General features: G+C 36.1%; 2 protein-coding genes across 4 annotated transcripts in view; one reads left to right on the top strand and one right to left on the bottom strand.

The window, feature by feature from the left end:
- The window catches only part of CENPP (centromere protein P), a 147581-nt gene that overhangs the window by 91966 nt on the left and 41027 nt on the right, over positions 1-14588 (bottom strand). The gene's annotated exons all lie outside the window — the stretch shown is intronic.
- On the top strand, positions 7507-14528 carry OMD (osteomodulin). 2 transcript variants are annotated; one of them, XM_026724553.2, is made up of 3 exons: positions 7507-7747; positions 11569-12530; positions 13067-14281. In XM_026724553.2, the coding sequence occupies exons 2-3, from the start codon at positions 11576-11578 to the stop codon at positions 13387-13389; spliced, it is 1278 nt and encodes a 425-aa protein (XP_026580338.1). In that variant the 5' UTR covers positions 7507-7747; positions 11569-11575; the 3' UTR covers positions 13390-14281. The 2 variants fall into 2 exon arrangements, with proteins under 2 accessions (XP_026580338.1, XP_026580345.1); XM_026724560.2 differs by lacking the exon at positions 7507-7747 and adding an exon at positions 8077-8233 and having other exon boundaries at positions 13067-14528.

The following is a 14588-nucleotide window of genomic DNA, read 5'->3' as shown; positions in this document are numbered from 1 at the left end:
GACCTGAACATCTGAAATATTTCAAGTTTTATTTCAAATGTAGGTAACTTGAAATATTTCATCTGTGTATTTGGTTTGTGGGGTTGTTTTGTTCCATTCTTCAAACAAATAAATGTTTTTATGAATACCCTTACATTATAATCTGCCTGTTCCTTCTCTTCCTAAAAGATGATTCTCCAACAATACGCCCCCCCAATAGGAAGTCCCAGCATGTTTTCTAGGCATAAGGTGAAATTAAGCCCCTCCTCCCAAATTTAGGTCTATTTTAAAACATGCCAAATGGGGGGTAGGGCAGGGGAAACTTGCCATTAGGAGCGCCCTGTGGGCAGTCACGCCTCACCACCAGCCGCTCCTAACGGCTAATCATGGCAGAGCGTGGAGGGCTCCCTACCCTTGCCAAGTGCCTTTGCTGAAGACCCGGGTTGTTGGCTGCAGGCTGGGTCAGCGGGTGAGCAGTGGTGGCATGGATGTCAGCCTCGGTGGGGAACTTTACATCATGAGACCTTCAGTGCCCGACGCTGTTGCTTCCTGTGCCACTGCCACGTTTGGAGTGCTGCGCATTCCTCCACCAGCAGTGTTTCAGACGCTTCTCAGGCAGTGGAGCCGCCTCAGTAGCTTCCACAGTTCCCGCCGGCATCTCTCTCGCCAGCGCCTTCTCCAACAACAGCGGCAGCAGCGGCGGGACAGACCCTGCTGCCCCCTCCCGCAGGGGCATCGCTTTGGTCAACAGTGGCTGCATCGAGAACATCTTTTGGGCTTTGGGGGAGTTTAAGCATTTAAGGGAGTGCTAAGGATCTGTAGGATGATTCCCTTTCTCTTATGTTTGGATTGGAAGGTTCATTCATTCATTCACCCTTAGCACTCCTTTAAATGGAACTCCTTTAAATTTAAACTCCTTGCCTGGACCCCAGCTTCGTGCTGGTGTCTTACCCTTTGCTCCATCATTATGAGATGAAGATCACTATACTTTCACACTATGAAGTCAGCTATGCAAAGATTTGGACATTAGATGAATCTCGACATAACTGAGTTACACCTTGAGAATGTTTTTAAGATGGCGTCAGCAGTAGCAGCAGTGTGAGGAGCTCCAGCCGGCACGGGTAGTGCCAGGCGACAAGCCCTCAAATCCCTGCGGGTCCAGCTGATGAGGTAGAAAGCCTAAAGCCTAAGACTTGCCAGCAAACCTGAAAAGAGCTCCATTCCTCAGTAAACGCTCAATTCAAAAGTACTCAGAGATTTCCGATTCCTCCCATCATTGACCAGCATGCCAGAAAAGAGCTCATTTCTCGGTAAGCGCTAAATTCAAAAGCACTCTATTCAAAAGCGCTCAACAATCTGCGACTCGACCCATCCTTACTAGAAGGTAAGGCAGTGAGATGGTGAGATTCATCCCATCTTGGCACGGCAGTGAGCACCAGGAGCTGTGAGTCGGTCTTCAGACATTTGCAGCCAGGGTGTGAAGCAGACTGCTTCCCCTCCCCCGCCGCCCTCCTTCCCTCTTCCCCAAATTGCTCATTCTCTTTAAAAGGACAGTAACTTAGTTTTGTTATAACTGAACTCCTGTGAAGATTGGAAGCAATTTTATTTCCTGTGATAGAAGCAGAAGTATATTGAATCCAGGAGCAAATGCTCAATACAAATCTGAATCTACATAGTAAAAATATAAACTGTTTGAATTGCCAGTGCAAGACTATCTACGTGCTTCTTTCTCTTAAAGCAACAAACTTTGAAAGTGTATTTAATTAACTAAGAGGTTAATTAACTAGGAACATCACTCAAAACCAGGCACGCACACCCCTAACTACCTCTATTCCAACCACAACTGGCCATAAATGCAAGCTACTCAATGCACGAAGCCTTGTAAATAAAATACCTGAATTTCTCCTCCTACTAAATATGGCTAAATTCGACATTATACTTGTCTGTGAAACATGGCTCAACGCATCTCTCCCTGACTTCATTACCACAGTAAGAGACTATCATGTTTTCCTATCAGATTGTGAAATCTGTAGAGGAGGTGGTGTTTCTATCTTCTATAAAAAGTCCCCACATCTAAAAAACATCCAAGTTACCCAGGAGCTTGCTATTCCTGAGACCATTGTCTGTGAACTTTCCTTAAATATCACATTTAGGTTCTTATTATGTTACAGAGCCCCTGATTATGACATTGAACATGCAAACAAGCTAAATATACTACTAACATGGGCAGCATCCTGCCCACACAGTCGTACCTTTCTTGGTGACTTCAATTTACCTAATATTAACTGGACCCTTAACAAATGTACAACTGAACCCAGACATGCAACCTTATACAATGCAGTAACAAATCTGGGACTACAACAAATAGTAACCAACAACACGAGACTTAACAACTGCCTCAATCTCATCTTCTGCAATAGTTTGAATTCAATTTATGGAACATAAATTAAAGAACCCTTTTCCAACAGTGACTACAACATGATTGACTTTTGTCTCAACATATGTCCACACAAAAATCATCACGACGGAATCCCAAATTATAACTTTAAAAAAGGCAACCATGATCTTATAAACAACGATCTCTCACCCTTGATTGGCAATTTCTATTCTCTGGATGCAATACCGCAGAAGACCATTACAAGATATTTTTACTTGAAGTCAAAAGAGTCATCAAACTATATGTACCATTAACAACTCCCCAAACTAGAAAAAAACAAATTACCCATAACAATAAGGAAGCTTCAATCCAAAAAGAAATCACTTTGGCTGAAAAACAAATCTGGTCCCGTTGCCAACTTCAAAAGTCGATACAAAAATTAATGCCACCAGATAAAAACTGAATGCACCAATTATCACATTAAATAAAAAGAAAACCTTCTGCACACCAATTCCACCTGTACTTTCTACAATTTTGTAAACAACAAACTAAAAGACTCAAGATCCATCCCACCCCTAAAAGGACCTTATGGTAAGGACTGCAACAACGACACTATTAAAGCCAACCTCTTTAACACATTCTTTGGCTCAGTATTTGTAAACAGCAATGGATCATGCCCAGTATTTCCTAGTCGAACCACAGACAACTACAATGATCTAATACATATCGATTTTACAGAAGACAATGTTGAAAAAGCACTATGCAATCTAAAACCATCTCTATCTATTGGACCGGATGGAATATGTGCCTACTTCTTAAAAAAGCTACCCACTGCCATAGCCGAACCTCTAAGCATAATCTTTGAAAAATCTTTCAGGACCAGCTCCTTGTCAAAACTATGGTCACAAGCCACGGTCATCCCCATCTTCAAAAAGGGAGACCCCAGCCTAGTTGAAAATTACAGACCAATCTCTTTATGCTGCGTCACATGTAAAGTAATGGAATCAATTATTAACCAATCCATCATCCTCCACTTAGAAACAAGAAACCTACTCTCTAATAAACAATTTGGTTTTAGGAAAAAACTATCCTGTAATCTGCAACTCTTACACTGAAAAAACATATGGACTACACAACTCGATCAGGGCAAAACAATAGAGGCAATCTACATAGACTTCTGTAAAGCCTTTGAGTCAGTGGTACACGACAAACTACTCCTAAAAAGAAAATCTTATGGAGGGAATGAGAGTAAAGAAAACTTAGAGGGGGAAAAGGTTCGGGGGGCTGGAACAAGAGGAGAGCACCCAACCCTACAGGGTATGAGACCATGACCCGAAGCTCTGGGGTGGAAGAAAAGCAAGACGTGGGGGGATAGAAACGATGGCATCACCCTTCCACTGCCACTTCCACCCATCAAAGCCCGAAAGACGTTGTTGACACAGCCTCCGTCAACCAAAGCGATGCCCCTGTGAGAGGGCAGGCGGTTCTTGTTGGCAGTGGGGTCTGTCCCACCACTGCTGCTGCTGTTGTTGGAGACAGCACTGGTGAGAGAGGTGCCGGTGGGAACTGTGGAAGCTACGGAGATGGCTCCCCTGCCCGAGAAGCGGCTGAAACATTGCTGGTGGAGGAATGCAGAACACTCCAAACGCGGCAGGGGCACAGATAGAAGGGAAAGCAATGACGCCGGAGGAAGCAGCAGTGGCAGGCACCGAAGTTCTCGCGATGTAAAGTGCCTCACCAAGGCTGACATCCACGGCCCTGCTGCCTGCCCGCTGACCCGGCCTGCAGCCAGAATCATACCCGGGTCTGCAGTAAAGGCAGTTGGCAAGGGTAGGGAGCCCTCCGCTCTCTGCCATAATCAACCATTAGCAGCAGCTGGTGGTGAGGCATAGCTGCCCACAGCGCGCTCTAGGCAAGGCGGGGGAATTAAGTCACCCCTGAAAAGACAGCCTAGCCGTTTTTTCGGGATCAAAAGAAAATAAGGCCCGGCCTTATTTTCTGAGAAACACGATAGTATGCTTAGAAAGCACACCATATTTGTACAGCAGGTATATTTCTCATGAAGCTCAACCAATTATTTTTATCACTATTCTGGACAAACTACTAGGAGAAAAAACTAATTATTTATTGAAATAATTATGGTAGTGATAGTGACCTGATTGAATTATGAAACAAAGAAGGTAACTGAAGGCATAAACACAGTAGCTCCTCTCCTTTGGTTGCTGTCTTTTATGTACTCCATTTGTATCCAACACTTACTAGTCATTATACACAGAATATATATGCAATTATTCTACACAAAATCAACACTTAAAAGCAATAATTAATTACATGGAGCTGAAGCTAAATAAAATTTGCAAAATTTTAAAATGTGGCATATATTAAGCTTATAACAAACCAGATTAAACTGCACTAAAGCTGTTATATTATTTTAAAAACATATAGAAAAAACATACAGTTTATTAAAGGATCTGAATACATAATTAGGGATGGTCAAGAATGGAAAAGGTATGAAAGTAGAGTCTGGATAAGGCATTTCATAAATAGAAAAACTATCTGGGCATGACCTTGGAAAAAGGCCTCTGATAGGAATTTCATCATGGTCCATATAGAATATATAGGGACTCTGAACCATAAACCACAAAGGTCTTTATATGTCAAAACATTTATTCATTATATGTCAAAACATATATTGTTTGCTCATGGTTGGTTTACTGTCCAGTAAGTCAGCCATGACCAAACAATATTTATTTATTGTTATACTATGTTCATATGCAATGCATTCACTTGAATTAAAATTGAAACAAAATCCATCATAGTATCACAAAAGATTACAATGAATTAAATAATTGGCAGAAAATATAGACAGTACAAAGATGAGTTGAAAGGAGCAAAATTTTTCCATGAAATTCATAGGAAGAAGGGCTTGATGGACATATTAATCTTCAACATGGACCTAAAAGATCTAATTGGAAATGGCTACAATATTAAGGGAGGTAGAGACAAACTCAGAAAGGATTCATCAAGTACAAGCAGCAAGTTTCTATTAATGACTGTGTTTTTCCATTCTATGCCTTGAAATAGGTACAGCAGCATGACTAGTATTGGCTCCTTGAAACATTTAAAAATCACTGAGAACTGATCGTTTTAGTGGATCTTCTTCACTTGCAGGAGGGGATATATGACTTGAGATAAGTTTAAAATATAGGATAATATAACCATAGGTCCCATTCCTATTTAAATGCCTTAGTGGTTAATAGTCTTTAATTTCTTGGTTTCTTTTCAGAGGCATCAAACATATAATACATTGTAGCAATTAAAGAGCGCAAAGTTTTATGTGTGGACCCCAAAGCTGCTTTGAAAATTGCTGATAAACTATAATGCAATGAGACATAAAGATAATTTTTTAAAATACATGGGAGAATATATAACTAAATTTGAATTTAAAATTAATAACTTTTACTTTCAACTTTTCCCATGAACCTCTTCTCCCAATTTTTGGAATATAGCCTTCACAGGCTCCATGTGAAGATACTGCAGTAATGTAGATTTTGTTGCTCTTCAACAACACCATTCCATCTGCTCAGTGTCATCCAGAGGCGCTTTCCCAAGTGGCTAGCCCATTAATGAATTCTAGCTGTATCAGACTGTCCTCTCAAAGTTAAAACCGCCAAGATTCTGCTGTGGTATACAAAAATTTTCCAATGTGAACTGTAATTAATACAGAGTACAAGCCAGAATGGTAATTATTGGGGAGTTTTTGTATATGTTTTGATATATTTGAGTTTGTTTCTCTCCAATATTGACAGAGTGTTCAGTGAGGTAAGTGTTGATGCATGTGTCTTAGCTTTGTTTGCATCACAGTTGATGCAACTATAAGAAAATTCTGGGTACATTTGGCAAATACAAAACATTGCTTTTAGAGAAGCTATGCTAGTTATATAAAGAAATAAGTTCCTTCTAATGAAGCAATTTCTGTCTTACTTAACAGTGGCTGCAAAAATACTTATTACCCCTCCTCCTTCCTTAGTACAACAATAATCCTTTCAGTCCCTTATTCTACTTTTTTTTCAATCAACAAATTCAGAAATCTGAATTTCACTGTTTTTCCATTTTTCATTCATAGAAGAGGTTCTTATAAAAGTACTTATTGCTGTGTTCCCTGACCAGCTAGTTCTACCATCTTCACAATCCACTCTTTCCATTGTGGATATTTCAGCATTTCTCCACCTTTGTGCAAATAATAATCTTGCTGCAGTTATCATATATAAAATCAGTCTCCTTAAGTAACTATTCATTAGTCCCAATAAAAAGAGTTCTGGTTTCATCTTGATATTACTATTCAAAAGTCTTTGTATCATATGTGTACTGGTATGTCAGTTATGCCACACCCCGATAGACAAGGAATTTGAAAAAAAGTCTAGAATTTTGTTACTATATATGCTTATTGCAGCAAAAAATATGTATGCACAAAAATGGTAAGATATAATAATCCCATAATGGAAGAATGTATAGAAAAATTGAGATGGCCAAATTAACTGTTTTAATTAAAGAAAAGATACTTTTTTATTTTTTCCTTGACTCCACAGTTCTTCTTCCCCCTTTTCTTCTTCCATTTCCCTATTATCTTTATTTTCATTTGTATGTTCTATTATGATAATTTCAATAAAATTATATAAGTTATGCCACCTCCTCGAACAGAAGGCTGTATTCACAATTACTGTGGCTTTAGTTACTCAGTTGCATTATTGCAATGCATTCTTCATAGAGCTATCCTTAAAATAAGTTTTACTTAGTGTCTGAAAAGTGTACACAGAATTACAGTCAATATATTTGATTATGTCAGCTGTTATTTGTGTTTTCACAAAATAAGCTCATACACTCAGGACTCAGTTCTGTTAGAACTGATATGAAATAGAAAAAAAATCATGCTTTATAACAACTATAAAACTAAACAATATTTACCCATTTTAAAATACTAACATTAAATGCCTTTGTAAAAGATTGAATACTAATGTATTTTCCTTGGATTTTCATTGAGTAACAAATGAACATAAGAACTGGTACTGACAAGGAAACAAGCATAGTTTGATGGTCAGTGCTAAAAATAATCTTTAGCCATCCCCTCAAGTGAAGGAAATTCCTACCACACCTCAAACCAAAAATTAGAGAAAGAGAGTTAAGCCACATAATTTCACCAGAGTAAAATTACATCCTTACTTGTATAATCTATTCTGTACAACAAGGAATACTTCATTCTCCAGAATCTTTTGCAGCAAATTATACTTGGTAAAATGCTTATATCGACAAGATAACACTTATACCTTGAGGGCATCATCATATACAATCTCTGGTATATTCTTTGGCAGAAAACTACCAAATTATCTTCAGGTAGGAAATAATTTGTTTTTAAAACTTCTACTAATTCTGTGGTAATGTGCCTTCGAGTACTACATTTCAAATCCAATTTATCTACTATTGTTATACAGTGTTACTTTTAATAACAGATAGCTTTTAAAAAGACATACCTCATAATAAACATACATTTGTCTAATTTATGCATGAATTAATAGCAATGTATGAAGACTTCTTAAGATAAGACAAGATTACTTTGCATAGGTTTGGTAGAAAACAGATTATTGGGCAATAGTAGAAGAAAACAACGCTGCGAATTTCCTAAGAGTTAGCTTTAATGGAATCCTATCTTCTCCTGTGCCAGCACTAATGTAGATCTGAATCTGCTGCCTAGCTGCTCCATTGTAGCACTATGATGCTGCTATTTTTCCAGTTCTCTTAAGCCATTATTCCAGAAAGGCTGCCTATTGCTCAGCTGCTTCCATAACAGACTTTGGAGAGAACAGGAATATATTTCAGAAGGTAAAGTTTACAGGAACAGAGCAGCATATGTTGATTCACGCATCTAATACAAGATTCTGCTTGAGTTATAAGGATAACTATTGAAAGCTATTAGCCTATTATTTAACAGTCAACAACTTCATTTGGTGGTTTATACTCAGATCTAATGGTTCATATTCTTAAACCAATGTTGTACTTTTCTGGTTCTTTTGGTAGGCATTTCATTTTTTGAAAATCAGTTCAGTTCAAAAGCAGCAGATAGCAAACCAGAATGAAAAATTATTTTAGACATAGTCAAAGCTGATAGCAAGAGGAAACTGATTGGGACGCTAGAAGTGTGTGGTTGAATAGAATTTTTAGCAGCTAAAGCTGATGAAAAACAGTATGCTCCTTGCTTTAGATAAGCTATGGTGCAAATAAACATTTAATTTTCTTAATTATGTGATTAAAATGAATTCAACAAACAAAGAAAGGTAGGAAGAAAAGGAAAATTGTGTCAGGAAAAATATTTCCTATCTCAGGAGACATAAAATATGTATTTTAAACTTTTATAACAGAAGGCTTAGAGACTGTTCTGATTTACACATATGAAAGAGTATACTTTATTTAGCAACAATTTCATGGAATAGAATTTATTCAATAGAAGTGAATGCTTATAAGTGAAGATATTTTTATATCAACCAATTCCTAATTTATATTCTGCTTAGAAACTTTTGCTCTTGTTTTTTTTAATTTGGGCATTTGCTTGAATACAAAATAAATCTATTTACTAACCTGAATTAAGCATAAATTATTACTTGTTTAGATTATTTCTCCATGTTTCTTGTGTTGATTTATCATCTAATACTAACGTTGTCAGGCAACAAACTTTACATATAACTTTACATATAGCAAGAATTTATGCTATTTGATATTGGTTAATTGCTCAATATCATATATGCAAAATTTCAACTTGACTTGACATTTATGGAATGCAACCGTTGTATAATATTTAGTCCTTTAACTATGGTTGCTGTTTTGGCCATCATTATGCATTCTCTCTTCCCAAATTTACTGGAATCAATTAACTATTTTTTTTTACTCTGTTTCAGAGACTAATAATAATATTTTTACTGTGGCAATTATGCTGCAGTACGGTAGCTCCTTTCAATTTATTTTACAGGATGATAATAACTTATTTTAAATGGAAGGACAGTTAAAGAAAATATAGCCAATTTCTCTTACTTCTGAATCTAAAGAACGATATCTAGGCTTTCCAATTAATTGTATAAGTCTTCTCATTCTTATGCTTATTTAAATTACTATTTTTTTTTATTAAAACATATATTACTAAAGAGCTAAAAAGTGAATAGCCAGCTATAAACACCCCAATCAATAATGAAAAAGTCACACCAACCAGGCACAATAAAAATACCCCCACACAGAATAGCCCAAAGCACACACTCTGCTACAGAGAAGTTCCCTGAGAATGGGCTCCAGCTCTAGTCCAAAAGCTCTGATCCCTGTGACTGACCCAGATTGGCTTCTTCTGCAACTTTATCCTGGGACACGTACATTTGCCTTCATTCGTATCTGGCCTGTGTTTGAAAATCCCTAATAAAAGGGAAGAAACCATTTCATGATGTAACACGTTCCATTGATTTGAGAGTTCTTATTGTCAATTTAAACACTGAGACACTGAACTTATCGATCAGAAAGGTCGGCAGTTTGGCGGTTCAAATCCCTAGCACCACGTAACAGAGTGAGCTCCTGTTATTTGTCCCAGATTCTGCCAACCTAGGAGTTCGAAAAGATGTAAAAAATGCAAGTAGAAAAATAGGGACCACTTTGGTGGGAAGGTAATCTTACATAAGATCTTTTAACCCATATATTAGAAGAAAAGTACATCCAATCAACTTCCTGATTTACCTAGGATTTTCCATATATCAGGTAAACACAAAAAAATTAGATCTACAAAAATCCAGATGTCTACTAGATATCTACTGAGATACAAAATACTGTAAACCTTTACTCCCATCAGCCAGATTTTTTTTCCAGATTATATGATAGCCTGACAAGAAGTACTTTTATAAATCTTAACTATTGTTAAAACAATAAACTTTTCTAACTTACTCAGTAGGGTTTCCATAGTTGATGCTGATGTCTTACAGAAAATTGCTCAGCTACCAGTCTTGGATGCCTTAGACATGCCCCCGCCCCCTTTACCAATGAATTCAAGAATGCGATCTTGAAGATGAACTTAAGTAAAGCAACAGTGCCGGATATAATTTCATTCCTGCTGAGATCTACAAATCTCTAGACCCAAATGCTTTATAAACATTCTAAGACATCTTGGAAATCATTTGATCCACACAGGAGATGCTTGATGATGTCTGTGATGCCCAATTGGCTCTCTATAAAGGATAAGGGAAGCAAATTAGATTACAGTTAGGGAGGACTTACCCCAATTGATCAAATGGTTAAAAGTGATAGCAGGATTTTTCTAGTGTTAGATCTGTAAAGTTCTGTTAATGTACCCCTATTAAAAAAAAGTAGAATTAGTTCTTGTCTGGCTTACCTGGGAGGGCTGACATGATGTCTAGAGACTGGGCTTTAAGACTGGGCTGCAGAGCCACCACCAGGTTCAGAGATGAACTGCACAACAGTGTTTTTCTTTGAAGCCAGAGGATTGCCATATTATACCTTAAAACTTCAGCCATTTTTTCATAACAGGGAAATTCCAATGGAACCATATTAATCAGTAAGTAAGCTAACAGTAACACCAATGTTTATAATATGAAAAATAAGAATTTATGTTGAACACTCATATTGGATAATTTTAACTGTAGGAACAGATCAAAATAGACAATGGGAAAATGTATATAGAGTCTTAAAATAAGTTAAATGTATATGCCTTATCCTTTACATGCCACTAAGCACCAACAAATTTTTTTAATGCTACATTGCTTAGCTACGTCTATTGAATGTTGTACTCATTCAAGCTTAGTGCAAACAGAAAAAGAATTTTAATTCCAAGCTGAGGATAATTTTAAACCTTAAATATATAAAAATGTTAGCTCCTAGCCCAGTGGTAGTCAACCTGGTCCCTACCGCCCACTAGTGGGCGTTCCAGCTTTCATGGTGGGCAGTAAATCCCCCAATTTATAAATCACCATTATTGTGGAACCGGCGGGCAGTTAGAGAACATTTTACTACTAACAGATACAAAAGTGGGTGGTAGGTATAAAAAGGTTGACTACCCCTGTCCTAGACAAAACAAAGAAAACATTGTTCTGTTAACTGTACAATACCAATATTTCCTTTGTTATCAACTTTTTAATATTAACATATTTAATCTTGTTTTCTTCTTTCTGCAGGATACACATGAAGAAAATGAATGTGGTAAAACCAAGCCAAGTGTTAACTCTTTTTCTTCTCTTTGAAATGTCAGTATTTGGTCAATATGAGAGTGATGATTTTGAGGATGTATACGAACATGAGATGGATAGTGAATATCCATCTATTTTTCATCAAGTTCCTCATGTAGAATATAACATCCCATACTCCAACGTACATGTTGAGTGTGCCAAAGAATGCTTCTGTTCACCTACATTCCCAACAACTATGTACTGTGATCATCGCAAGCTTCTGACAATACCAAAGATTCCAGCTCACATCCAGCAACTTTATTTGCAACATAATGAGATTGAAGCTGTGCCTCTGGAATCCTTTGTTAATGCTACAGCTTTGAAAGACATTAATCTCAGCCACAACAAAATCAAGTCTCATAAGATTGACAATGGTGTATTCGTCAAACTTGCAAACCTCATTCAACTTCATTTAGAATATAATCAGTTGGAAGAAATTCCATTCCCATTACCTGGAAGCTTAGAAAGGCTGATCCTGGGTTTCAATCAAATTTCCAAGTCACACAGTAAAGCCTTGGAAGGGCTGACACATTTAACAATGCTTGACCTCTGTAATAATTATCTTGAGGATTCCCAGCTCAAAGGAATAGACTTTTCAAATATGAGAAACTTAATGCAGATTAACCTTTGTAACAACAAGCTACAGTCTATGCTTCCAGATCTACCACCTTCAGTGATGTATCTTTCACTTGAAAATAATTCAGTTTCTTCCATTCCAGATAATTACTTCCACAAACTTCCAAATCTTACTGCTTTAAGAATGTCACACAATAATCTTGAAGAAATTCCTTATAATGCTTTTATGTTTTCTAATCTTCTGGAACTTAATCTTGGGCATAACAAATTGAAACACCTTTTCTATATTCCAAGAACCCTACAACATTTATACTTAGAAGATAATGAACTAGAAGGTCAGTTTAATTGCTTTTATAAATCTAGTTTTTTAAACATTTACTTTTACTTGAAGTATATTTAATTACACTGTAATATATGTATAAGTGAATTACCTTTTCAAAGATTCTTATGCTAAAATTCATGTGGTACTAAATTAGGTAGCAAGATATGGAATTTTAGATATAGGAAGAAAACAATTAGGAGATACGATCCAATTTTTTCCCTATGTTGCAATTAGTCTTTTGCTTAAAAGATACACATACATGCCAAATCCTTACGTAGGATTTGTTATAGAAAAAAAGATGGCCACAATTTCCCAAACTCTCAGTTAAGATCTTATTTGATGCTGGTTTTTTGTCCCATTTCAATGATTGAGGAACCTACATTAACAGAGTGGTGGAGACTGAAAAAAATAAATTTCAGCTTAAGTAAAGTCAACAATGATAGAAGAATTCAGGTTATTGGTTTTGCTCTCATAATAGGAAAAGAGTACTTTGGAATATCTTAAAGGAACCTATTTACTTTAATGAACATTGTTTTTGTCTTTTTACAGTCATGAATGTTACTTTAATGTGTCCTGCTATTGATCCACTGAACTTCAAACATTTAACGTACATACGAGTAGACCAAAACAAGCTTACAGCTCCTATCAGCACCTATGCATTCTTCTGCTTTCCACAAGTGCGGACCATTTATTATGGAGAACAAAAAATTAGCAAAGATCAGCAAACACAGCTGAAAACACCTGTGTTCCGAAGATTTCTGACTCCAGAAGAATATGAAGAAGCAGAAGATTTTCATGAAGAAGATGAAAGTCATGATCATGATTCCAGAGAAAGTGACAATGACAACTACCTTGATCCTTACTTCTATTAACAATTTTAAGAGGTAGTAAAACTAGCAAACAAAAAAATAATAATATCAAGTATAAATGAAAACAGAATAAACTGGAAAATGCAGTAAACCATCTGAAGCCGATCAATATATTTTATAGCATATAGAATATTTTTATGTAGAAAATATCAATAGCCATGAAAATAGTATTTCTTAGATGTTCAAACTATTAATAGCAGACTATGAAAACATTTTAAATATTATAGAAACATTTAGGTGAATACAATACATGCCATGACAATGTCGTTTGTATAATATTGGTATGGTAATGATACTCTCTAAATGCTGATATATTTGAGACTGCAATATGATACACTACTGTTGTTTGACATAGATCTTATTTTTCGTTTGAATAACTTTTCTAAGAGAAGTTAGTTTATTCTGAATCCTAACTAGGCTTGCAGCAAACCCATTACAATAGTAGATTTAAAAATCTCTTGGTATTTCAGCTAACATTTAACTGAATAGTTAAATAGTCAAGCGTTTAACTATTTTATGGTTTATGCATGTAGATGTGTGCGTCTGTGTATAAACTTACTATTCATGAAAAATTCATCTTTTGCCCAAATTCACTTCATAAATATGAAATTATTCAAGGAGCTATCCATTGACTCAGAAGAATAATTTGAAGTTAATATTGTACTCAAGTGAAACAGATGACTAATAGGTTAAAAACAATTTGAATCCAAAGATGTATTAATTATAAAATGTATAATAGAAAGAACAGCAATCTTTTCAGTTGACAGGATACCCAGAAATAAAATGAAAGCTGACTAAAATCTTAAGATATCATCAAATTTCACATAATCTTACTAACTTTACTCCTGAAATCTTTGCTATCACTCATGATAAATAATAAAACATTCATCCTGCTGCATAACATTTCAGGAGATTTTGATTCATTATCATTATCATCCCTCTTTTTTTGCCTATAGACACCTACATTTTGGGTTACATAAAATCATTGCTGATATCATGAATACTTTGTCCTGGGGCCAACTATTCATTCTTGCTACCAAGTACATTTCAAGTATATTTAATGAGTAACAAACTTAATATTTGTTACAGAATATAAAATATTATCTAGGATTCAATCTCAATAAAAGGAGAATATTTGTAACTCAGAGTTGATGCAATCTACATCAATGAAACTATCACTAAACAAGAACATACTGTCACAT

The sequence above is a fragment of the Pseudonaja textilis genome, chromosome 2 (genome assembly GCF_049901715.1).
Source record: "Pseudonaja textilis isolate UNSWEBS1 chromosome 2, rPseTex1.2, whole genome shotgun sequence".
Taxonomy (NCBI): domain Eukaryota; kingdom Metazoa; phylum Chordata; class Lepidosauria; order Squamata; family Elapidae; genus Pseudonaja; species Pseudonaja textilis.
The sequence above is the reverse complement of the archived record's forward strand: the minus strand, read 5'-3'. Positions and strand labels throughout refer to the sequence as shown.